We start from the raw sequence: 24,701 nt of genomic DNA on the forward strand, positions 1-24,701 counted from the left end.
GGATTGGACATTTGAGCTAATTCCTGAAAGTTGAATTCAGCTTGCTAAAAACTGACATTAAAATATTCAAGAATGTTTGTCCAGAAAGCTATGGCTCAACCTGCATAAATAACGTATCCAACGAAATGTCTCTATGGAGAATGATTATACGTGTAAGAATGTTTAAGAAAACTTATCTAAAAGATATATCTCATCTAATGTTGACTTTGCTTTAAACAAAGTTAACAAATATTTATAGAGTTAACAAATATCCAGCCGCAAAATTAAAAACTTACCAAAATTTTATAACCCTTTTCATGATTGAGCCCTAACTCTTTGAGTCCCACAGAAACTTCCGAGGGCGTTCCATCTGTTCTGCGATTCAGGAACGCTACTGCATAAGAATATTTCCCATTTATCACAGGCGTTACAGGCTTCATCCATATCTCAATTCCTGATTCCTAAAATAAATATTCTTCTTATTTTTTTCTGTTTTTTTATTTTTTTTTATAGCAAAGGTTTAACTCTACAGTTACATTAATACGTATGCTTTATATTATATAGATGAACAGAAATGATAAGTTACTGCCTTTTGGATTCCACAATCAACGCACCACTGCTCTCGTCAACCATCAACCTTTAGTAATACACTACAGTACAATTTTGGAGAAGCTATGCTATTTAGTTTGTCTTTGACAGCCAGTGAAAGCAGATAATCACGAGGCTTATAACGAAAAGGCAAAAAGTGGTTTTGCGTGCTGATTAAGCAGTATTGTTTTTGCTTAAAATTACCATCACCCAAACCAAATAAAGCCTGCTAAATACTATGGGGAGTCTCGACCATCAATTTCAATGGTTAAGGAGTAATTTACAAAGTACCGTTATGGTCGTATCAACACAAGCAAGACCGAAGGTTTAGGTCACCAAAAAGGCTTAGTCACCTTGGAAATCGTCGCTAAAATCCAAGGACTGACATTGGAGTCACAATGTTTGAAAGGTCAGAGAGGTGAGGTGGTGGAGGCTGAAGGCCTATCAGCTGAGCCCTGACATCATATTTAACAGGAACATTGGCACATGAAAGAGCTGCCCCAGCGACAGGCTATACAGCTGCTTGCGCACGACCATTAGCCTCAACCGGGTGATAATTTCAAAGGACGGTTTGGCAATGCTCAGTCGCAACCCGAAGGAGTTTTAGCACTTTTATATATTTATATATATACATATATATATATTATATATTTATATATATATATATATATTTTATATATTTTATATATATATATATATATATATATATATATATATATATATATATATATATATATATATATATATATATATATATATATATATATATATATATATATATATATATATATTCTAAAAGGCAAAGGTTTTAAATAGAAAAGCAGATACCAAATAAAGAGTATACTGAGCAGTTACATAGTTTCATGTTGCTGAAACATAGGGGCCAAGTAAAGGGTTAAACATGAAATTAAAAAAAGTAATGTTTTAAAGGAGCAATGAAACAAAAGAAGAACAATTGTAGTTCTAGCTTTTATCCCATCCCTCCCCCTCCCTCCTCCCCCCAGTAGTCTTAATATGTTATACTTGTCCATCGACATAATTTCACCTTCTTTGTTTTGCCATTTCACCTTCCATGTTTTTTGCTTTAAACTTCCCCTTTCCCCAATAAATAATGATTGGATGAAGGTTCTCCATTCTTTGTCTAATAAGTAAACTTGAACAACAAGAAGTCAACTAATCCCTCTAGTTATGTTATTTGATTTAAGGAAAATAAATTCAGAAGCATCAAATATCATTAAAATAACCGTAGGTCAAATGTAATTTTTTTTTCAACACTTGCCAAAAAGGTATAAAAAAGCATAACCTTATTTCACAACATACACAGCATAACAGCGAAAGTATAAATTTATTTTACTGCCCTTTAAGGGCCTTGATTCTAAGTACAGCATAACAATTGACAACAATTTTTATAAGAAAAGGGGAAATGCAAAGCCAAGTGTTTGAAACAACTGTTAAAATATTTTAAATCATTCTAAAAGTAAAGCCGCTATGTAGCTGTTAAGTTTTAGAATTTACAATTGAACTGTTTATAGGTCAACCTAGCCAAATCCATCAAACAAACAGCAGAAATGATTTAAAAGGATCTTCACCGCTGATTTACCTCGAAGCACAATCTTGTGATGAGAAATATTCTCAGGCAATTTTGAGGCTAACTAACTGCCTGGAGTATATCCAAAATTCATTTTTGCATGGACGTAGTCAAACTGCCTTCTGCAAAAAAAAAAAATCGTTTTCAACGGTATAAAACAAGATTCGGCATTTTTCGGTATTAATCCGTATTTTTAGAAAATGTCGTTGCAAAATAAAGCTTAAACTAATGACTTTTACATTGAAAAAATAAAAAAGCATGATCAGATAATTCCCTGAAAGGCAAATTTAGTATTGGAATATGATCATTTTCATATTAATTTTTGATTGAAAATGTGAGAGTCATGTATGATAGTATGACAAAGAATAGAACAAAGTATGAAAAGCATGAAAAAGACCAGAAAGACTAAAATTGAGAGCTAAATTTTTCTCCTTGCACAAACGTCACCCCAAGCTCACCTTATAGACTCTTCTTCCTTGATTACCCAGAGGATCTTGATTCACTTGTATAACATATTTATTTACCAATATATCTCTGTATTCTGGCCGTATAGTTCTGAGATCAACCGACATCAAAAGGGGAGCAGCTAAAATGGCCCAAATTGCCATCTGAGATCTAGACTGTTCGTAGCTCAATCCAAAATTACCAATAATCAACTGAAAGATAAGAGATTGGAAATAACAACTATTTTAAATAGCAAATAATTATGTTTTGGAGTAGTAATTCTTCTAATTTGAAGCATTTAATAGCATAGAAGAAAGGCTAGTTTCTTCCGCTAGTCCTCATTTTTATTCATGCATCGGTTTTATTTTCATCACAATGTAATCCTTTTTAGAAATGAAAATCCTTTTAGAAAATCCTTTAATCCTTTTAGAAATGAATCCCTTTTTAGAAATGAAATTTCTACGTTAAGTCCAATGATGCTTCCTGTTTATTAGAGCGATGCTTCCTTTGAAACAAAAAAAAAACATATTTGTAGAATTTGCAAAAAATATGACACAGGATTAAAAACCTTATCAATTTCTCTACCCAATAAACAAAAACAAATTCCATAATAAGTAAAGAGCGAATTTACAACTTTAAGCCAACAGACAGAACCGCAAATAAGGGTAGAATTGGTGACACCAAATCCCTCAAAAGGGCTAGAAACCCTCAAAAGGGCTTTTTGTGCTTTATCAGGATTTTTTTCGATTAAAATTAAATATTGCTCAAATTTCCAGGATTTTTTTTATATAAGTATATTAATTTAGTCTGGATGGTCTACTTTCTGCTTATTATGATAGTTTCTGAAATATTTCTTTCAAACAAAAATATATTTTCCTTTGCTTGGTTTAAAAACCTCTCTTTCTTCTGTCCGTCTATAAGGTTAATGTAAAATTTTTCTACAATTTTACTAAAACTTTTTTTTGCTAAATTGTTTTTTGTTTTTTTTTCATCATAATTTGGAATTGTTTGGATAAACGAAAAAACTTGGATAAGGATAACCAGATAGGCACGTACATAGGATTTTAACTAGGAGGATTTTAAATTGCAAAGACCTCAGTATTCGAGGTGCCGAGGGCCTCAGTACCCCCTTCTCCTTCATGCGTCCTTGACTAATAATAAGATTAACTACTAATAAGCTACTAATTAAAAAAAATTGATAAACAAGCTACAAAAGAGAATTATTATTGGAATTCTACCTTTTGCAAATGAAAAAAAGCTAAGCATAGATAGAACTCAATAATATTTATTTTTCCTTCTTGTTGTCATTTCTCGGACGTGGGAGTGTTCCTTTTTGGTTTGATTTTGTGAAAAATAATAAATAACTGAAAAAAATAAATGCCAAAAATATAGCCTTTACGACAGAGCACATTCCTTTTTTCTTGTCTTCCCAGCTACACTACTGATGAAAACGAACTTTAACTTCCAAACACGGGAATAAATTTTGAATATGTTTATCATTATTGATTTGGCTGCCTGTAATTTACAAATAGTCAACTGCCACATTAGAAACATGTCTAATACTAAACTTGATTGGGCAATAAGACTACCAAAAGTGTTGAAACTATTATCGACACAAGAAAAAAATCAACAACAAACGAACATACTACTTCTACTACTACTAATAACTCATTGAGCACCAAGCCACCTGAGGCCGTCTCAATCTATTCAAAGCCTCCCTCTTTACACCCTCCCAGGAAATTACCATTTCTCTTAAATCTTTCCTTACGACCTCCTTCCACCCCAGCCACGGACGACCTGCTTCTCATTTGGCCCTAGACGGTTGGCCGAAAAGGACGATCTTGAGCAACCGATCATCCCTCATCCGCAGAATGTGTCCTAGCCATCTCACCCTTTCTCTATTTATATCCCTAGAAAACAATTGAACCATACTTTTCGTACAGCCTACTGTTTGAAGTACGGTAAGGAAGTCGGGTACCCAAAACAATCCGTAGGCAATTTCTTTTGAAAGCATCTAGCAAATCTTCCTCCGTTTTTTGGAGCACCCATGCTAGAGAACCATACTTGACCACTGTCAAATATTCTTGGAATCAGAATCCTATCGGAGTTGAAACATGAAGGTGAAATCAGAAAAATTATGCTATAATCTTATCGACCAATCTAGGGGGAAAGGGGGACGAAATGAATAGTTGCAGAATACTGGCAACTCGGAAAAAATAACTTCTTAACAAATATTTCACGATTTCCAGCAAAACAAGATTGTCTCATTTCCTTCATTTAATCAATAGATTTTTTTCATCCGTTTAACAATAGCTCGCAGGTTTCATCACAAAACTTTGATAGGCCCCACTGGTTCCCCACGGATGCGTGTCATCGAGCAAAGTACTTTTTCAAATTACAAAAACAGTAGCACATCGAGTCAGCAACCATCATTTTTTCTTGTAAAGTATATACGCTTTTTTACTCTCGAGAACATTGCTGTTGTCGAGTTTTTTATTTAAATTAAAATGAAATTAGTATTTTTTACATGAAATCCATTTTTAGCCACCTAGCAATTTTTGTTCTTGTATATTTTGTTATTTTTTTTTAATCTTAAAATAATTATTCTATTCTAAATTATTTCTAAAATATCCTATTTACAGGCTGAATTTTTCAAAAACATTAAGCGTCCGCTTTACACAAAATAATTTCTTTCACTACTAGCTTATGCCTATACTGAGAAATAAGGAATTCGCTACGTAAATTTTTTTTTTGTATCATTCGGTGTCAATATATATAGTTACAAAGTACACTTTAACTCACCATATCAGGGTCGTTCCAATGGCCAGGACCAGCGTTGGGTATCAATTCATCTTGATTGTCTCCATAATAGTCAATAATTTTCTGCACACTTTCCCAAGAATCATCTATATCATCAAAATTTCGCCACAGATTGCATACTTTTGCAATAGTTCTGTAGTCAGGCTAGAGACAAAAAAAAAAAAAAAAAAAAATACAAGTGTCAAGTTGGCATACTTGAACTTTAGAAAAAATTGAAATTGAATAAAAAGACACAAAAAATAACATCAACATTTAAATAACCATCGAATTGAATTCGCAAAAACATAGTAGTTATTATAGTCTATAAAGGATAGATGCTTCGCATACTGAAACTTTGAATCGGTAATACATATTATATGCAATATAGTATATTAGATTAATTTCAGAAAAAAAAATATAATATAAATCTTTAATTACATTTTCATTTTACTACAAATCAACAGATAAGGATTCTAACAGATACTTACTGTATTGAGAATTAAACTTGAATAAAACTAGATTGGGCGAAACCCATTGACATGGTTAAAATGAATAGGGTACACAACCATGAGATCAGAAATTCAATTGCCGATACTTAAAACTGAAATACAGATTAAAAAAAAACAGATTTAACAAAACGTATAAATCAATGGGCAGACTTTCATTTTCGGCTTTTGTTTACTAAGCCTCTTGCCTCTTTGCCAGAACCCCCAATCAATCGAAAACATTCCATAAAGAGGATTAACAGGGGCCTCACGCCCTCCTCCCCCATCAAAGGACAATCGCTTCAGGAAAAAGTGTTATATCTTGTAGAAAAAGATTACAGTTGGCTATTTTTCGGGGTAAAATACAGTTGGCTATTTTTAGGGGTAAATTTGACAGAAAAAAGTTCGCAAATGGTAGTTACTATTTACCTTTTTATAGAGGGGATGAAACAGAAAAAGCGTAAAGAAAAAGCGTAAATTTCATTTTTACAGAGCAGTAGTAAAAATTATAAACCATTATAAAATTTAACCATCATCAAATCAAACTTACTATTACTAATTTAGGTTAACTGATACCCCCCCCCCAGAAGCTTATATTTATATCGTTCTAGTAATTCAATTTTGATGATTTTACAACAGTGGATGTAAAGCTTCAGGAACCCTATAGAAATTGGAAAGAAGAGACCACTATCTTCACAAAAATTAGGTAAAAAGAAATTTATGTAAATAAATAAAAAAATAGTTATATTCAACTGCAGAGTAGATTTGTAATGGAACCTAGTATATTCACAGAACATCTAACAATTAAACTGGAAGTATCCCATGCTTTATTGAAAAACAGTGTTGCCTATTCAGAGTGTTGCCTTTGAATAGGGAAAGAACCAGGTAAAAATGAAGATAAGACTTATTGCTACCTGACTAGTACCTGTGCCTGGGTAAGTAATTGCATCTCCGACAATGCTTTGACAAATATTGAATCAGTCTCCTAACTTATAGCGAGACAACGAAAAGGAATGACTAAATGCCAATCCCTAAACTGTGCTACAAAATTAATAACAACATCAAACGATAAAAATCAAAACAGTGTTGGGAAGTTGAGGTACACAGATAAAACGGCATTAATCCGTAAAAAGGGTCGTACAGCAAAACTTCAGTGTTCAGATCATTTTGATGGAACATGAAAACCAAGAAATTAAAGATGGTTAGCATAAAATCCCCTTCCCCGATGGGACGACTGCAGAATTTTCATGATTCCAAATCGATGTTGCAACGTTTATCGTTTCGTTTTGTTGTTGTTTTTGTTGTCGATTTTCTTAAGGCGCTGATAATGGTAGCAAGACTTTTGGTAGACATATTACCTAATCAAATTTGATCAATCAGTCCTAGTCACAATTCAAAACGAGTCGCAACAATGGCTAGCAAGAATTTATTTTTATACAAAAAAAAAAACAAAAAAAAAAAAAAAAAAAAAAATAATGTTTCTTCAGACAACCAACTGTAATGACAGACTGGGGACCATCTTTCCATCATTCCTATGTTCAAACTCGTCATAAATGGTACAAAATACAATTTACCAGAAGGAATAATGTTAATAAATGACAGCAATAAAATTGACAGTACTCAGCGAAGCGAAATAAACTAGTAAAATATAAAAAGAAAACAAACAGTCTCCTTATAATAAATAAAATATTTACTCTGCTAAAAAAAAAAACTGAAGATCTGCCAAGTTCACATTATTAAATTTTGTTTATCATATTTGCAGCAAAAACAGGATGAACAAGAACTCTTTTTCAAAAAATGATGAGCAAGAACTTTTTTTCTTCTTTTCTATTGATCAAATAACAATCTATATATTATTATATTAGACCCATTTATTGTTAATTTTTATAATTATTATAAGAACAGAACCTCTATCGGGACTGGTAAAATTTGTTTATAAGCTAAGATTACAGATAGCGAAAGAAGAGGAAAGTAAAGGAAGAAATGACGTACTTTCAAGCCAGCGTCCAGTTGGTAATCTGGCCAACTGCAAGAATAAACCATAGGCCTTCCAGTTTGATTCAAATACATCCCAAAATCAGGGTAACCTGGCAGGTAAAAGAAATGAAATAAATTGTAGCAAGCAGAATTTACAAATAAACATGAATTTAAACAAACCTACTTGTAGAGAGGTAGCCAACTGGTAATAGGGCCAACTACACGAGTAGATCATTTGACGACCAGTTTTATTGAGCAAGTAGCCGAACTCGGGATATCCTACGGGGAGACAGTTAGTTTAAGTGATTAGAAAAAAGAAACTGTTGGTAATCTATAGCACAATTATTTAGACAGGGTGCCAAGCTCAATGTTTTGATCGGAGGTTGACTTACTATTGTATGATTTCGCTATATATATATATATATATATATATATATATATATATATATATATATATATATATATATATATATATATATATATATATATATATATATATATATAAATGTGGGCCCATTAAAACTATTTTGAGGCCTTAGATATTCTCATCTAAACCTGTGTTTAACTTTAAGTTTAATACTTATAAGACAAAGTTTCGACCACCCCTGAAAAAAGCACCATTAAAAAAATGAAGGAAGATGGAGCTGAAATGTCGATTTCAGCTCTCAGATTCAGCTTCGGCTTTCAGATTTACAAAAAGTTGTCATCCATGATTGCACGCAGACACGCCTATAGGGGAGGGGCTTTTGCTGCAACCTCCAAACCAAATATCCCCGATTTCCATGAATATTCCAGGATATTTCTATAAGTACTCATAAATAACTTATAATTTTCGTGTTATTTGCCTATTTTGTATTGTTTTAAGACACCTCTCTCCAAAAATGAATTCCCTCCATAAACGAATTTCTTCTTATGTGATTTAAGAGGCTCCCTAAGCATTTCTTATTTGTTCAGCATTAACATATACTCTTTTCCTATACCTAAAAAATAATTTCAGTATAAGGAAATGAACAGTTTTAAATACAGTAAACCAAGGACCAAAGTTAAATTTTTCTTGGGGAATGACTGGGCCTTCAACATTTCAATGAAGGGCTAGGCACACGTAGCTGATTTCGGGAACCGATTTTAGCATCAGTGGACAAACGATAGCGGTTGGAAAAATTTGTTGAAAGAAAAATTTATTGCACAAAAGTTTCAAAGCAAACAGTCATGGACACAAATAGTCAACTGAGGTTTATTTGCGATTGTATAATTGTTATCAGCTTCGTTCTCGGCTTAGTAGCGAGTTATTTCACCACCGATATCTCTGGCTGACTATTTATTTGTGTCCCTATTTTTTTGTGTGATGATCATGATGAAGATCAGCGCTGATTTTGTAAATCGGCGCCGAAAACTAGAAAATTTTTCAAGCTCAAATCGACGCCGATTTCTTTTAAAATCGGCGCTGATTTGGAAATCAGTTCCCAAAATCAGCTACGTGTGCCCAGCCCTTAAGCGGAAGTCAAGAATTTCATTAAACATTTTGTTTAATTTAGTTTAGCTTTTTTTTTATTCTCGTTGTTATAGGCTTCCGGACGTAAGGCCAAAATATTCGGACTTTTATTATTGTTAGTGAAAAAATACCTTTTTTTATTCCCCACTGTCTCATTTGAAATATTATACCCATGTTTCTATATTTTCATTTTGCTTTATTTGTAAATGTAAAGGCCGTATGTTCTTTTTATGAATCCTGGGCTAGCAGTTACTTTCATATTACTGTTGTGCTATTGTATCTTTGCCGTCGTATTTATCTTTGTAATCTAGCATTATTTGTTATTTTATCTTTGTCTAGGTCTAGCTTCTCTAGCTTGTCTCACTATAGGCCTATGTCAAATATATACATGTATATGTGAATAATAAAATGATTGAACTTGAACCTGAAAGTATGGTCTAAGAAATTAGTTTAAGTTGTAGATTTGGCCTAAGAGGACTTTAAAGTCCCATTCACTGTTCTTCCAGATGGAGTAATGCGGTTCCCCCCACATAATATCGTTTTAAATGACACCACTCCTTATAAAAAGTGAAGTATAGTCACGTAAATATGCACTAGAAAAGGATGGGATTCGATTTGTATACAAGAAAAATCATCCTGCTTTCAAAATAGCTGATATATGAAGAAAAGAAAGCTAGATCATGAACTAGTGCAAAGTAAGAAGTAAGCAAGAACATATATTTATAGCAAAATTTATATATTCATGAATAAATTATTATTTGCCTAAAAAAAAAATCCAGAAATCAAATATGGCCAAGCATTGTTCTGCTCTTGAATGCAGAAATAAATGCAAAGATCCAAAGATCGCATTTCACAGGTAAGTCGACTAATTCCGTTGCGGTAAGGCTAGGTTATAACAAATACCAAGCTTCTAAGAAGTGGTCACAGATGACGCTTTGGGGAAAAATAGTTGTTTTGCGCCAAAAAATGGCAGAAAACATCACTTTGCTGCGACTCTTCTGCAGCTTACAAAGGCCTCTAAAACTTCCAGTTATCTTTCGGACGAACCCTTTTTCGATATTCTAGGACTATTGGATTGATATGATTACCCCTGGAAAAGAAAGAAAGAAATATGAAACCTGCATCCGCGACCATCCTTCTTGAAGAAATACAACATTTTGGATTTTAGTGGATAAGGCCACAAAACCTTTGCCATGGAATTCTCTGATATATTGAGTTTGATGTTGTAACTTTCATCAAGGTTTCCCTATTTCTTGGGGGTGCATTCCCCCTTTTCAAAATTAGGAAAATTTTCTGGGGCTCATAATTTTTGATGAGTAGCTTAAGACTTAGTGAATTTTACATAGAAGGCCAATCGCCATAAAAAAAACAATGCTTTTGGAGCATATATCAATACTTTCTCTTTTCGGATTTTAGTTACTATTAATACTAGTTGTTCCTTACTTACAACTCGCTACCTTGAACTGTTTGATACAAACCCTAATTCAAAATTTGAGCCTCTAGTTGTTTTGTGCTCAGACAGCTTTGATTTATTCTTATAATTGTTTTAACACTCGCTGAATTTAGGGTAGTATTCCTCTCTGTATCTGGGCTTTTCTGATCCCAAATTGATTAAGTAATCTTTTAGCCTTTCTGTGGTTTGAGCATAAAAACATTAACTTTTCTACCGAAAAATCATATTTTGACTCTCCTACACTAAATCTTTTTAAGACCGCAATTTGACTGAACCCATAAAAAATTATGTTCTAATAATTCTTTTTATGGATTTAATTGATTTAGCCTGTGAGCTGTTCATTTACCATTTCTTTTGGTCCAACTGATTTAGCTACACTTATTTACATTTCCTAGACAAAGAGACAATCAGCACACAGGAGGTTGATCCACACAAGACTTTTAGAGTCGCGAAAGTAAAGAAAATTTAAAAAATAGCAAACTATATGAAAAATATACAAAACTTCTCAAAGGGCAGCAAAGAAGCTTTATAAACAAAATACACCTCCCTACTCTCTTCTTAGATATAAGAATAAGTATGTAATAGGATAGAACTTTAAAATCGATGCCATAAGCTGAAAAATGGTTTCTTTCTTGCAGAAATAAGTAACGAGGAAAAATTTTAATAATTACAATGTCCGAGAAACCTAAAATATTTATGTACTTTTCTTGGGGACCAAGTTTCACGAATTGTAACACCAGAGGTCTAAGTTATCGTCACCATTGTTTGTGTATTGCAACGTTTTCGTAGGCACTTTAGCTGCTTTTTTACAACCTGACTACTGGAGCCTATAGCCAAAAAAGACTATTTTTCAAATATTCCAGGAACAATTTCAAATTTTTGGCTGGAACATACTGCAGACACGTAAATTTTATAATCCAAAAAGATTTTTCGGCGACTTGTACAGCAAAGTTAAATTCCGGAATTTGGTTCACTAATTTTTCTGCCAAATCATTCTTTTAGTTCTGAGTAGAGAAGAAATTAAAGCAATGTGAAATAAACAAGTGAAAAGGACAGAGAACGAGATAGACATAAGAAAGGAGCGACAATACAATACCCGAAATATTAGAAGCAGGCCAAAGCATTTTCCAAGGAGGGAAAGTTAGTTGCTTAGAAAAGTGCGGTTTTACCAACTGTAAAGAGTGTCAACCAACACAAACGCCCACAAACGATTTAATCGATTCGCCACAATCGATTTCACCCACAAACGATTTAATCGCAATAATACATATTGGAAACACTGTAAAACAAAATACAAACCTGCGTCCATCTGAGAAGGGTAGGCATAACACCCATCAAGTTTCACATAATCAACATCCCATTCAGCAAAGGTTTTTGCATCAGTTTCAAGGTGACCTAAGATTCCAGGGTATCCAGCACATGTGTAGTTTCCATAGTCTTCATAAATACCAAATCTCAATCCTTTTGCATGTATCTAAATATGTTAAAGCCAGAAATAAGGACAATAAATGACTATTGCACCGTCAGGGATATGTAATGTCTTATAAATAATTTCATCCAATATGTGATGTCGCATTCTTCACTATTAGTTTTGTTATGAGGTCCGCATCTATGAGCTCAATCTTTTGCAAGGCTGCCATTGAGAATCTCACAATATCCCAAGATTTACTTGAGGTTAAATGAATCCCGAGGTTTTAAATAATACTAATTTTTATACTTCAAAGTGCTCATGTTATTCTTCATAAATGTCTACAAAGCGGATAGCTGTTCTAGTTCTTTTTTGTTCTTCCTCTCTTTGCGTTTCAAAGCATCTATGGACTGTGGCGTTTTAAACTCCTTTTATTATAAGTTTTGATGGCTCCCTTGTCAGGTTGCACATTTTTAGCATTTTGTTTTTGTGAATGTTGACATTCACCGGTGAATGTCCGAAATACCGTTTTTTCTCCTCGGATACAGTCAGCGTTTCCAGTCACCTTTTCAATTTTATGCAAGGTTTGATGGTGACAGGTCATGTCAGGTTTTTAACACATTTCTGAGATTTATAACCTAATTTAACCTAGCCTAAACTTACATAATCTAACCTAACTTTAACTTTTACCATCATAGCTTGCATAATGCTAAAAAAGCTGATTCGCAAAGCTAATTGAATCCAAACAGACAAAAATGAATTTCCGACACTCACAGGTGAATGTCGACATTAACCAGACTTCGGACATTCACGGTAACATACACATTATTTGGCAAGTAACATATTTTTGAAAGTTTTTACAGTCAAATCTGAGCTGAGGGCACCAGTTTTTCCGCTACAATGCAGTTCACTGGAGGCAAAAGCCTTTCAACAAAAGCAAAAAATGCGGCACAATAGTTAGATTACACAAAAAAGATGTTAGCAAAGGAAACTTACTACTACCTAAGCCATCCTGGATGTTTCTTAACAATTATCATTATTCTATTTCAATTGCGTTTTTTTCCTATTTCAATTGCAAAGTTATCTGCAGACAACCCGATACATTACCATTGATCTTTCAGTTCATATCTTAAGGTGGAAAATTGAGTAGCTAATATAGCCATTCTTGAGGCGACTCATTAACGTACCTAGCTACTGTTAACTGTTGGGTCCATCACATCAAATCTTGCTATCATGCTCTCTGTTTTCAATGGAAACCTGTATGGTATGCTTGAAATAAAAGACAGTCAATGTTAAGATCTGACAGAACAGAGCGGAACCCGTTTAAAAATAGTATGTCATGATACTTTTAACGCTATAAGTAATAATTTATTCTAAATAAATGAACTTCTGATGAGTCTTATTGATAGCAACAAGGATGAGTGAATTTTATGCTTATACAATATATAATATCAAAACCCCGAAATTTCAAAGGTACTTCCCAAGTTCTCAAGCTCGGGGTTGAAATCATAAGATTCTGGGAGAAATCTAAAGGAGCGACAGTCGTAGCCTATTGCCCCTGTATTTATGACATTATGAAGGTTTCAATTTCGTTTTAATTATTAAAATCATACAAGAACGATGATGATGACTGTTATCAAGCCGACGATGACTTCTGTTGATGATGAGTTCTCATGAAGATGAGTCATGATGACTTCTGAGTAATGTTCAACAAGTCCGTTGTAACATCAACAGTCAGTCCTAAAGGACTGAAAGAAAGCCACAGTAATCCCTATATTGATGACAGGAGAGGATTCAAAACTTAGCTGCCTCCTATACCGTGAGGCACCCGTCCAACTTCTGAGACAAATGGATACAGCCCTAAATTGCATACTTGGGAAATCTTGGAAGCCTAAAGTCAACCCCCCCCTACCTGCAATATATTGTGAACTAAGAATAACAACGCTAGAAACTAGAATGAAGAAATTAGAAGCGCGATATTTTAAACGGAAGATGCTGATCCCAAGTGGCTTAATCTACAAAGAACTTGTTGAAACATATGATCAGAACCAACGATTCCCCCCGCGATCAGCTCCACCATACTATCGAATAGTGAAACACATCTCCGAAACACCTGTTCCCATCCCAATGTCATTGATGAGGTAAGCTCAGCTTCTAGTTCAGGAATAAAGTTAAATATAGCACTACCCCATTTACAAGGAATAGCTTAGAAGAACCACTAGAGATGACAAGAGCTAGGTGGCATGAATAGGTAGACCAGTGGGCACAGACTGGGCGTAAAAATGGTTTTTATTGATGGATCATGCTTGGACACTATAGGCGGGACTGCGGTGTTGTTCCCAGGGCTAAGTCAAGCATTTTCTTTTAAAGTAACAGAAAAAATGTGGATTTTTTTCACTTGAGCTGAATGCATGAATGAAAAGTTTGAATTTATTGCAAGTGCTTTGTCAGTAGGTAAATATTTGATATGTCCTTACTTGCTTTCATTTTTGCATTATTTGATGTATAGTAATAGGTCAGCAAGAAAATCAGTGCTGCTTTAGAAAAGACGCTGGTAAACCTAATAGCAGCGAAAGATAAGATTGTAGCAACATGGGTGCCAGCGCATCCTGGGATTAGTGGAAACGAGCACGCAGATAAGCTGGCAAAATGGGGCGCTAGGTATGGGGAGAATTTACTATATTGAAATTCGTTGAGGGATTTCTTCTGTTATTTTGAGAAGTCATTAAAAGGTAGACAGAAAGAGGATTTCTGCCAGAGGTCTCAGAACCAGATCCTTGAATCGTATGATTATGGTACCCCACCTCCTGATCTATGCTACCCGGTGAGGCACCTGGCTATCAGTATATTTAGGCTTAGAAAAGGCCGTGCTCGAATAAGGAGTGTTTTATTCAAGTGGAAGGCTGTTGATTCTCCATTATGTGAAGTATAAGATGTGTGTTGGGGCATGTGCCCCTTTATTATCAGATTAATGTCCCTTTTCTCTTATACATAGATTAACCAATAATATAATTTTTATTTACACGTTAAACTCTTGTAGAGGCAAGCCTGTTTTCAATGTAATAATTTCTCAAGAGGACAGAAATTAGTCTGTATTGAAGTTATATTTTTACCTTTCATAGGCTAGCTAAATCTTGCCTCTTTTCTGTATATACGTTGTTTAGTTTAGTTCCCGTTTAGAATTAAGCTAGTTAGCATTGGAGTTGACACTCGTAATAAAAGTGAGTTACTTTCTATGATTGTTTTGATTATTTTCCCCAAGCCCTGGTAGGGTAAAGAAGAGAGTATTAGGAGTGTACCGTCAATGTAATATCAACTGGAGGAGCTACTATCCTCCAAAGAGATATTTATAAGGAAATTATTGGTGGCACAGGCCGTGGCACCTTTTGCCAAATAGGGTGGTACTTACCCCCCCCCCCAAAAGGTGGTGCACTTTTCGCACCCCGATTGGTTATTATCAGTGCGAGAAGAAATCGTAGAACCCGTGGCTTGTCTCGACCGCGATGCCATACCCTATTACTATAAGTAGTGACACTGGTAGTAAATTGAAGGTAAATTATGGTAAAGTGAAGATTGTGGTAATGTATTAAGCTAAAGTGAAAATTGCACCCAAATTAAGATTCGAGATGGCCACCTGAGCCGGAAAAATTTTTTAACTTTACTCTTAGAATTGCTCTAAAAAGTGTTTGCTAACTACTAATAGGGAACGGTTCGGGTATGTACGATATGGGAGGCCTTTTGATCCACTCTCTTGTCCCACCCCTAACCACTTGATTTTTTGGCTCTTATTATTATATCTCGCATTTTTCATATAGTTTGCCTATTCTTTGTTTCTGATCAAAGTTATATCCTACTAAAAGAATGTTTTTTGTATTCGTCAATATCGACATTTGTTCGTCAAAAAAATTACGCAGAATTAAGTAGTGTCAAAGATTTTTGTGCGGCTCCTTTTCTCGTGCAAACACGCAGGTCCATATACAGCGGGCCCGCGTCCCCTTCCAAAATCTTTAAAAGATAATTTCCTAAGCGGTCAACATCATTCGCACTTTTTTTTAAGTCACCCCCCAACCCAATCCCTGTATACATGCCTAGAATAAAGATGAGTGAGCTTCTTTGTGGGTCACTGAAGATCTTTTTTAACGCCCTCTCAATACATGAGCCGGTAATTATAATTTAACCCTCATCGAGAGAGGCTAAATTTTGATTAGGCATTGTCGCATTTTACTTATTGCAATGTTTCTTCATATTTCATATAAATTTATTTTACACAAAATACTCTCCCCTTAGAAAACTTCCAGCATTTAATTTTGATCAAGTGTTAATGCAAAGACTCTTCGGCCCTCCTCTCTAAATCTCACCGCCTGCTTTTGTTTATTTTGAGAGCTTCGCTTTTGTCTACTTGTCGTAGTTTTTTTTTTTTTTCGTCTGCACATGCTTAATAGCATCAGTTTTTAACAAAAAAGTATTGCAACGAGATTCCATTATGAAGCAAATATGATCTAAAAGAGGACAAAATGTGAGAGGACATAATGTCCATGATTCAGGAATAAAGGGCCTCCAGATTCTGATAAATTTTCTGCTCATCAATTTTCTAATTTTTTTTGTCAAGTAAAAACATGAAAAATCAAGTACTGTGAAGTATTTAAATATGAATAATCAAGTACTATGAAGCACTTTTCATCTAATTAGGATTCATTACTCGTAGAAACGGGTAGTTCCACATCCAGGGCCCTGCTAGGATCTTAAGTAGATAATTACTAATGTTTTCATTATAGCTCACACATTTTTTAAGATCTGCCCTACCCTCAAAACCGACCCTTGCAAAAAAATGTCTAATACGGACTTGATCAGATGATCTGGCTACCTAGAGTTTTTACAATTGTTATCAATACCATAAAAAGTTCATACATAATCTGCTAATGCTTTGATTCCAGACGGAAACCTGTCAGGATCTGGTTGGAGTCTGCCCTTCTTGTCCCTCGTTTTAGCCAACCAGCAATCGTCCAGACTGATGAGCTTATATCCTGCAGCCGCATATCCGTCACTAACTAAGCGATCTGCCATTGTCATAAAGAGTTTCTCACTGAAAACAAAAACCATAAAATGTAAACTCAGTCCAAAAGACAATTTTTTTTTTTGTTGCAAGATCCGTGATTAGAACAGACTATGATAAAATTAACTAGATTTACGTTGCCTGGGCAACGTGAAGCATTGCAGCAACTCATTGTCATCTTTGCCAACAACAGTATTGTAGCAGCAACAGTATGGTCAGGAATCCAAGGAAAGGATTTATAAATATTACACTGACTTAACATCCAATTGAACCTTATCCTTTTCAATCGTTACGGATTAAAATTTAAAAATCCTCTTATAAAGCCTAATAAGTAGGCATACCAGAGAACCTATCTGTGTAGGTTTCAAGCTCCTATCAACAAAATGAGAAATTTTGAAATTTTCGCCAAAAGGAAAGATCATGTATGCATGTTTATTTGTGTTTGTTTTTTCTCAAGGGTGATCGTATCAAACCAATGGTCCTAAAAGATCGGGAGAGGGCTAATCAGAACGAAAATCAAAAGTTCTAGCACCCTTTTTCAGTGACCAAAAAGATTAGAGGGGACTCACCCCCCTCCCAAGTCACCTTTTCCTACAAAGACATCCGATAAAAATTTTGAGATGACCATCTGATTCACCATAGTTGAAAGGTCATATAGCTATGCCTCTGAAGATGACATGACCCCCCCCCCCCCCAATATCTTCTGTGGAAAGGACCCCAATATCTTCTGTGGAAATCATATTTGTAGTTGGGAAATAAACAGGATTTTTTATTTTTTTGGGGAGGGACTTTCCGTGGGAAAACGAAGAGAAACATCGTACCTATGCTACCCACGCTAAAAATCTATTTTCATCGGTTTTCAATGTAGGGAACTGTAAACCTTCATTTAAGGATAGTAGACCATGACCAAAGGAATGGCTATCTCAGAACTTGTATATTTCACCATTTTGGTCATTGTCAGCCAAACTCTATGTTTAGCGGTACAAAATCGCACAAACTGTCATTTTGGCACTGCACTATCTCTTCCGTTACTTCAAAACTCCGCTCTTAAAATTTCTTAAAACTTCGGTTTAAACGAGCACTTAGGGAATATTCTAAGCGACAGGTTGAATACGACCACCCCTTGGGAAAAAACAAAGAAAGGAGACACATCAATGCGGCAAAATACAAAAAGTGTGAAATTTCTAGTTGTTCAAGGAGGGGACAGCAATTTCAAGTTAAGCGTTTTAATTTTATTTCAATTGGACGTCAATCTTTAAAGTTTTTAGCCCTATTTTCGAAATGCTTCAAGAACCTTCTCGTAACTACAAATCGCTATTCACCTGAATTTGAATGAGGATTTGTGTTTTCAAAATATTGTTACAAGGAAAAATATTTGCCACAAAAATATTTGATAGTTTACATAAGAAACCCCAAGCAATTCCAGAAAATTTAGGATTTCAGGGGGGAGGGGGGTATTTTCCCCACGTACGTCCTAGCTTCAGACCCACGACCACCCACCCACCCAAAAAAAAACAAGATACGCAAGGATATAATACACAGATAAACATGGATTGTCAATGCTTCAAATCGACTGGTACATTTAAAAGCACCAAACTGAATTATTTTCACTTTTCCTAGGGTAAAGCACACAAGTTCAATAGGTAGGCTAATAAATGGTGATCAAAGGGTTAAATTTCGGTTAAATGACGTGGGGGTAAGTATAAGGAATAAATTATGCGGCCATCCTTATTTACAAAGTTACTGTTTCATGCCATGCCTATATAAGCCCGAATGAAAAGTGACAGAGTTTGGGCCTCAAAGCCCTAATACACAGATAAACATGGATTTCAGTTGTTTTAAATCCACCCATATTTTTAATAGCATCAGAAACTATGAAACAATTGTTTCTCTTTTTCTTTTTCTAGAGTGAAGCAATTAGGTTCCATAGGTAATGGGGTGAAGAAAGTAATAGCACATGGAAAGCTAAACTTGATTTTTATTGGAAAATTAAACTAATTTTTTTGTTTGAATCTTTCATCATAGTGAAAGCTGAATTACGATATTTGATCAGCATTTTTTCTTTTCTTTTCTTCTTCACCAAAGAATGGTCCTTTAAGCGAGAATATGACAAGGCAAAACCCGTATATGCAAGAACGTAGAGAAATGACACATGATTTTAAGATAAAATGATTTGATGATACACAAAAGTACACACAGTTATACTACTACTACTGACAACTCACTGCAGCACCAAGCAGCCAGATGCCAACATAGCCATCCCGATCTATTCAAATCCTCTCTCTTTACGCCCTCCCAGGATGTTCCCTTTCCCCTTAAATCTTTTCTTACATCATCCCGCCCCGTTCGGGGGCAACCTGCTTTTCACTTGGTCCTAGACGGTTGACCGACAAGGACATTCTTTGGCAATCTGCCATCCTTCATCTGCAGAACGTGTCCTAGTCATCTCAACCTTTCTCTCATTATAGCCCTAGAAAATGGGATTGAATCACTTTTTTTGTACAGCTTACTGTTTGAGATGCGATCAGTCAGTTGGGTACCCAAAACAATCCGTATGCAAGTTCTCTGGAAAACACCTGGCAAATCCTCCTCCGTTTTTTTTAGCGCCCACGCTTCAGAACTATATTCGACAACTGTCATCACTGTCGGAGCCCCCGACATCTGTTTTTCGGAGCCCCCATGCTTCAGAATCATATTTGAGCACTGTAGCTTCCAATATTCTAATCTTGGTTCGCAGACTTATCTTCCTACTCTTCCAAACTTTTTTCAACTATGAAAAAAACATTCTGGGCCTTGGATATTCTACTTTTAACAATTCCACTTCATGCACCGTCTTTACTAATAATACTACCAAGATATGCGATGCTGTCCACTTGATCGATCTTGTAGCTACGCAACATCACCTTTTCATCAGCGACTTAGCGACAGTCTTAGCGACTTGATCTTCTTAAGATTAATTTTCAAACTTATTCCTGCACCCAGAACTCAAAAAATCTCTAAAAGCTCATTCATTTTGCTAAAACTTTCATCTAGGATGCTTAAGTCATCAGCATAATCCAAGCGCAGGAGAATTTTACTTCCCCATTTGATTCAGTGTTCTCCCATTGCCTTTGCTGTGCTCCTTAGGACAAAGTCCATCAAAATCATCCATATAAATGGGGATAAAACGCAACCATGCCTAACTCCTGATTTAATACGAAACAGGCTGCTAACCTCATTCCCTACCTTAAGCGCAGCAATATTATTCTCGTACATACCACTAATCACTTTAATGCACTTCTCTGGTGTACCATACAAGGATAGGACATTCACTCAAGCTTTTTTATCAGCTGAATCAAGCGCTTACTCATGATATATAAACTGAGGACTAAAGCCGTTTGATGAATCAGGTACTAGAGTAGTCTACTAGAAAAATCTAGCTAATCAAGTCGACTAGGCACTAGAAAATCTAGCTCTTTCACAACTGACTGTGGGGAGCCTATACGTTCCAAAACAAGCCGAAGAAGAAGCAAGTAGCTGAGAATGAGTAACAAAAATATGTGAATCACTAAAATATTTCGCTGGAGACTTAAGATCATAATGGAAAAGTGATAAATACAAGTCTTTAAGGTGAATAATGTTTCATATATTTCAGTAAAAAGGCAAACAAAATGCATATCCAATCTTTCCATTTCATTGGCTGAATCCTAAGCAGAAGATGAGGAACAAAACAAATAAGTTTCAGTAAATTTACATGGCTGTTCAGTTTATTTTTTATTCTTTAGCTACACTGAAGCAAAAAATATGGGCAAACTCAGAATGAGAGATAAAAAAAACTTTTCTGGTGGTAGCAAAGAGCAGAGCTGAAGCTAAAACGGAACAAAAATTATTGCTTCAAAGTTCATCCAGCATATATCTGCAATATTGCTTCAAATAAGCTCACTCGTAATATTATCTTAATTTTATGAATTTTGAAAAACTAGCACTTTACTGAAAATATAAAACCGATGCAACAAAACACGGTTAGCAGCAGAAAAGCCCGTAAGTCCCTGCAGAAAATAAAAGACTAATTTATAAGACTCTCAATAGTATTTCAATGGCCATGAAATCAGTAAATTTTCATTCTCTCAAAACTTCAAGTGAGATCATTTTGTGTTTCAAAATTCTACAAATTTAGGGAATATTACGAGTCAGTTTATTTGAACCAATATTGCAGATGTATGTTGGATAAACTGCGAAGCCATAAGTTCTGTTCGTCTTAAGTTTCATCTTCGCCCTTTACTTCCCTCGGAAAAGCTTTGTTTTTATGTTGTTGTTTTTGATTTTTTTTTTTTTTCGTTTTTAGGTTTTAAAAGTATACACAATAAACCTTGCATAAAGAGTTTTCTTTCGAAACCATGAAACTAAAGGAATTACCCGAGTTTTTGGTAAAATAGGGCATTATAGATAAATAGTCCAATGGGTATATTATTTGTGCTTTCAAATCAATTCAAATTTCTACCCTAATTGAGTGTATGGGTGTGTCGAACCAGAAATAAAAAAGAGAAGATAATCACGAGCACTCAAGCTAAAGCACTTTCAAGGGGAGGGGATAAAGGCCCCACTTTCATGTTTCCTAGCCTTTCAACTCTAGGTACGTCAAGACCAATTTATAAAAAGCACGTAAATACAAAAATTAGCTTTGAAATGGGATTTTAAACTGACCTCTATGATATTGCAGTACCCTGCTAAGGCTTGGAGAAGGGAATATAGAAAAGGGGAGAATGTAGACCCCAAACTTAGGGTTTTCAACCATGCAGATTATGATAGTATCCTTTTCTTTCATCCCAGGCTTTCCATTCCAAAAATGGCACCAATAGTACACTTTTTGGCACTTATTGGTGTTATCAAGTCAAATTTACAAAAAGCGGTTAGATATAAGAAATAGCGTTTAAATGGGTCCTTAAATAGCTCTTTGTGCTGTTCCAGTGCTCCACTAGCAGCAAAGAAAAAAACAGCAGAAAAAAGATGATATATCAGTAGTACTTCGCATGCAAAAAAAGTGATTTTCCTTGTTGTTCAAGGTTCAAGGGGGCTGTGAATACCCAGTTTATTACGATCCCTTTTCGTAAATTTCGACCCAATGTAGATTTCGATCCGAGATCGTTTTTAAGGGGTTTCAGGCTCTTTCAAAATGCCTGTTAATTTTTTTTCAAAACAATATTCTACTACTGAGGTTAATTGAAATAATAATTACAATTCCTGAATCAGCTACAAATGGAAATTTTTTCTCACTAAGCAGTTTTTTTAACGCATTTTTAAAATATAACATGGGCCATGGTTCACTCTCTACTAGGCTGCAGCTAGCGCTGCTGCCATGATAATAAACTGGAGACTCGTATATAACCTTCATATTGGCGGTCTCAAAGTCGTTAAAACCTTGTGTCTGTAATGTAAGTTACCCAAGGTTACAAAAATCTATTTTTTGGGATTATGTAGGCTTCTATAACTCCAATGATGTTAAGAACATGCTTTAAAATTATAAAATAAGAAATTTGTGATCAATTTGTTCAAATTTTTTTTTTTCATGTGCTCAATCGTTTTGGAGACAGAGGACGGAGACCATGGAGCGCTCAGTCATACATGCTACAATACGCAAGGTCTAATAAGAATATCAATAAATAATACCTTGTAATTAATAACATTATTATTATTAATTATAATATAATTATTATAATTGTTATATTATTATAATTATTATATTATCATTTAATAATACTTACGGTATCAAGCCTACCTTGTGTAATTAAAAACCCATCAAATGAAATATTTACTTCATATCTTAATTTTATTTCAGTTTACTAAAAGTAGACTTGAAATGGAAAAATAATTAAGCATTTTGTCTAAATTAAAGTCAAAACACTTATTTTTCTATTAAGATTAGAAATAGGAAGGCGTAGACCTATAATATGACACCAAACATGAGAAATACGGACCCAGTAAAACGGCTCTCTTCAAATAGATGTATATGTATGAATGAAGCTTCATAAACCTGTCCAGCTGCCTTATCCTCCCCTCCACCGACAAGTGCGGCAGCCCATTAGTAAATAAGCTGTGTGTATGGCCACGTTCAAAAATTATTAGGGTATGATTTAAAACCCCAGGAACGAGGTTGGGTGCTACAAAATAAATTCCTGAAACCAAAGTCATTAATAAAAAAAAAGGAAACAGAATTTAAGCAAATTCGACTTTGAATTGAAGTTTTACCTGATGCAGTGGTCAGGATCAGAAATACAGTCTGTATTACAACGAAATCTTTGCCACGCAAGCCATCCCATAGGAGGTGTTCGTGCCAATCCATTATCTAGAGACTGTGATGTTACAATGATGATAAAGAGAACTACAAAAGCGAGCATTCCAATAGTGGCAATTTAAAGAGACTGCTCAGAGATTCTGAAAGTAAATTTGAGGTATCATTTCTCTTCGTTTTATACATTTAGCTATCCACAGGGTGCCTAGAAGTTCAGTGCAAGGGAAGGATTTGCTTACATTTATGTAGTTTCTACTTGTATTTATACAAATTTGATCAACTAAAAAGCTCAATAAGTAAAAAAAAGGACAAACATACATTTGAATTGGCAATTTGTGAGCATTTCCTTAATAGAAAACCAAAACAGACTATATGAGCCAAATACGAAATTGCCCATTATCATTTAGAGCACTTTTTTGCAACATGAATCCTAAAAGGGGTGGAGTCCTTCTAGGTACACTGCTGAAACTATAACATTTGAACTATTATGAAATTATTTGGCACACAAAGGTCTGGTCCTTATGCTGGGTGGGGGGGGGGAGTCATGAAAAGAAGCAAATTTTTATGTGTCTTTTTTCTAGAAGATCCTTTAGATCAGTCCTGCCATCACACCTTTGTGTGCAGGCTTACTATATTATTCAGTTATAATAAAATCAACAGAAGATTGGGTAAAGACTGGAATATTTACTAGGGGAAGGGGAGGGGGCTTTGATACTAGGGCTAAGTCTGGCTTAACTAACAGGATTGGCATAAAGTTACACAAGCTTTTGCATAATTGCCCAGTGTGTCAATACACTTGTAATTATTTCATTTACACATTATAGAGTAGGATACATTTTATTTAAAAACAACTATTACAAGAAAAAAAGGGCCTGATTTGTATCTCTTGTCAAACTAAACACGCTAAATAGCTTAGATTAACATTTTCACAAGTCGACACTGTAGCATATATTCAATGGTAAAAAAAAAAAAAATTCAAGGGGCACTTGATATTTGAATCACTTGCTTATGCATATTATTGTCCTAACAGAAATGAAACTCGGGTTTTGTTTAAGTTTGTTCCCATTCTGAGTTAGTTTAGTATTTAGACAGCCAGGTCTGAAATTGAAAGAAGTTTGTATTTAGGCCTGCATTTTTTTTTTTTTACTCACACTGCAGATTCCTTTG

At 34.8% G+C, this 24,701-nt stretch overlaps 1 protein-coding gene across 2 annotated transcripts in view; it reads right to left on the reverse strand.

Annotated features, from left to right (window-relative positions):
* LOC148940759 (alpha-N-acetylgalactosaminidase) overlaps positions 1-24,701 on the reverse strand; it is a 43,117-nt gene that overhangs the window by 11,359 nt on the left and 7,057 nt on the right. Inside the window, exons 2-8 of one of the 2 annotated variants that reach the window (XM_089104716.1) lie at positions 23,492-23,677; positions 17,122-17,296; positions 12,105-12,279; positions 7,876-7,970; positions 5,402-5,563; positions 2,614-2,811; positions 276-440 (exon numbers count right to left, since the gene is read on the reverse strand). In XM_089104716.1, coding sequence (XP_088960842.1) covers positions 276-440; positions 2,614-2,811; positions 5,402-5,563; positions 7,876-7,970; positions 12,105-12,279; positions 17,122-17,296; positions 23,492-23,640 — 1,119 coding nt within the window. In that variant the 5' untranslated portion in view covers positions 23,641-23,677. Of the gene's footprint in view, positions 1-275; positions 441-2,613; positions 2,812-5,401; positions 5,564-7,875; positions 7,971-8,044; positions 8,140-12,104; positions 12,280-17,121; positions 17,297-23,491; positions 23,678-24,701 lie in introns of both variants that reach the window. The other variant, XM_089104717.1, reaches the window with a different exon arrangement.

The sequence above is a fragment of the Artemia sp. Qi Xiang Cuo genome, chromosome 19 (assembly GCF_049724085.1).
Source record: "Artemia sp. Qi Xiang Cuo chromosome 19, ASM4972408v1, whole genome shotgun sequence".
Classification (NCBI taxonomy): domain Eukaryota; kingdom Metazoa; phylum Arthropoda; class Branchiopoda; order Anostraca; family Artemiidae; genus Artemia; species Artemia sp. Qi Xiang Cuo.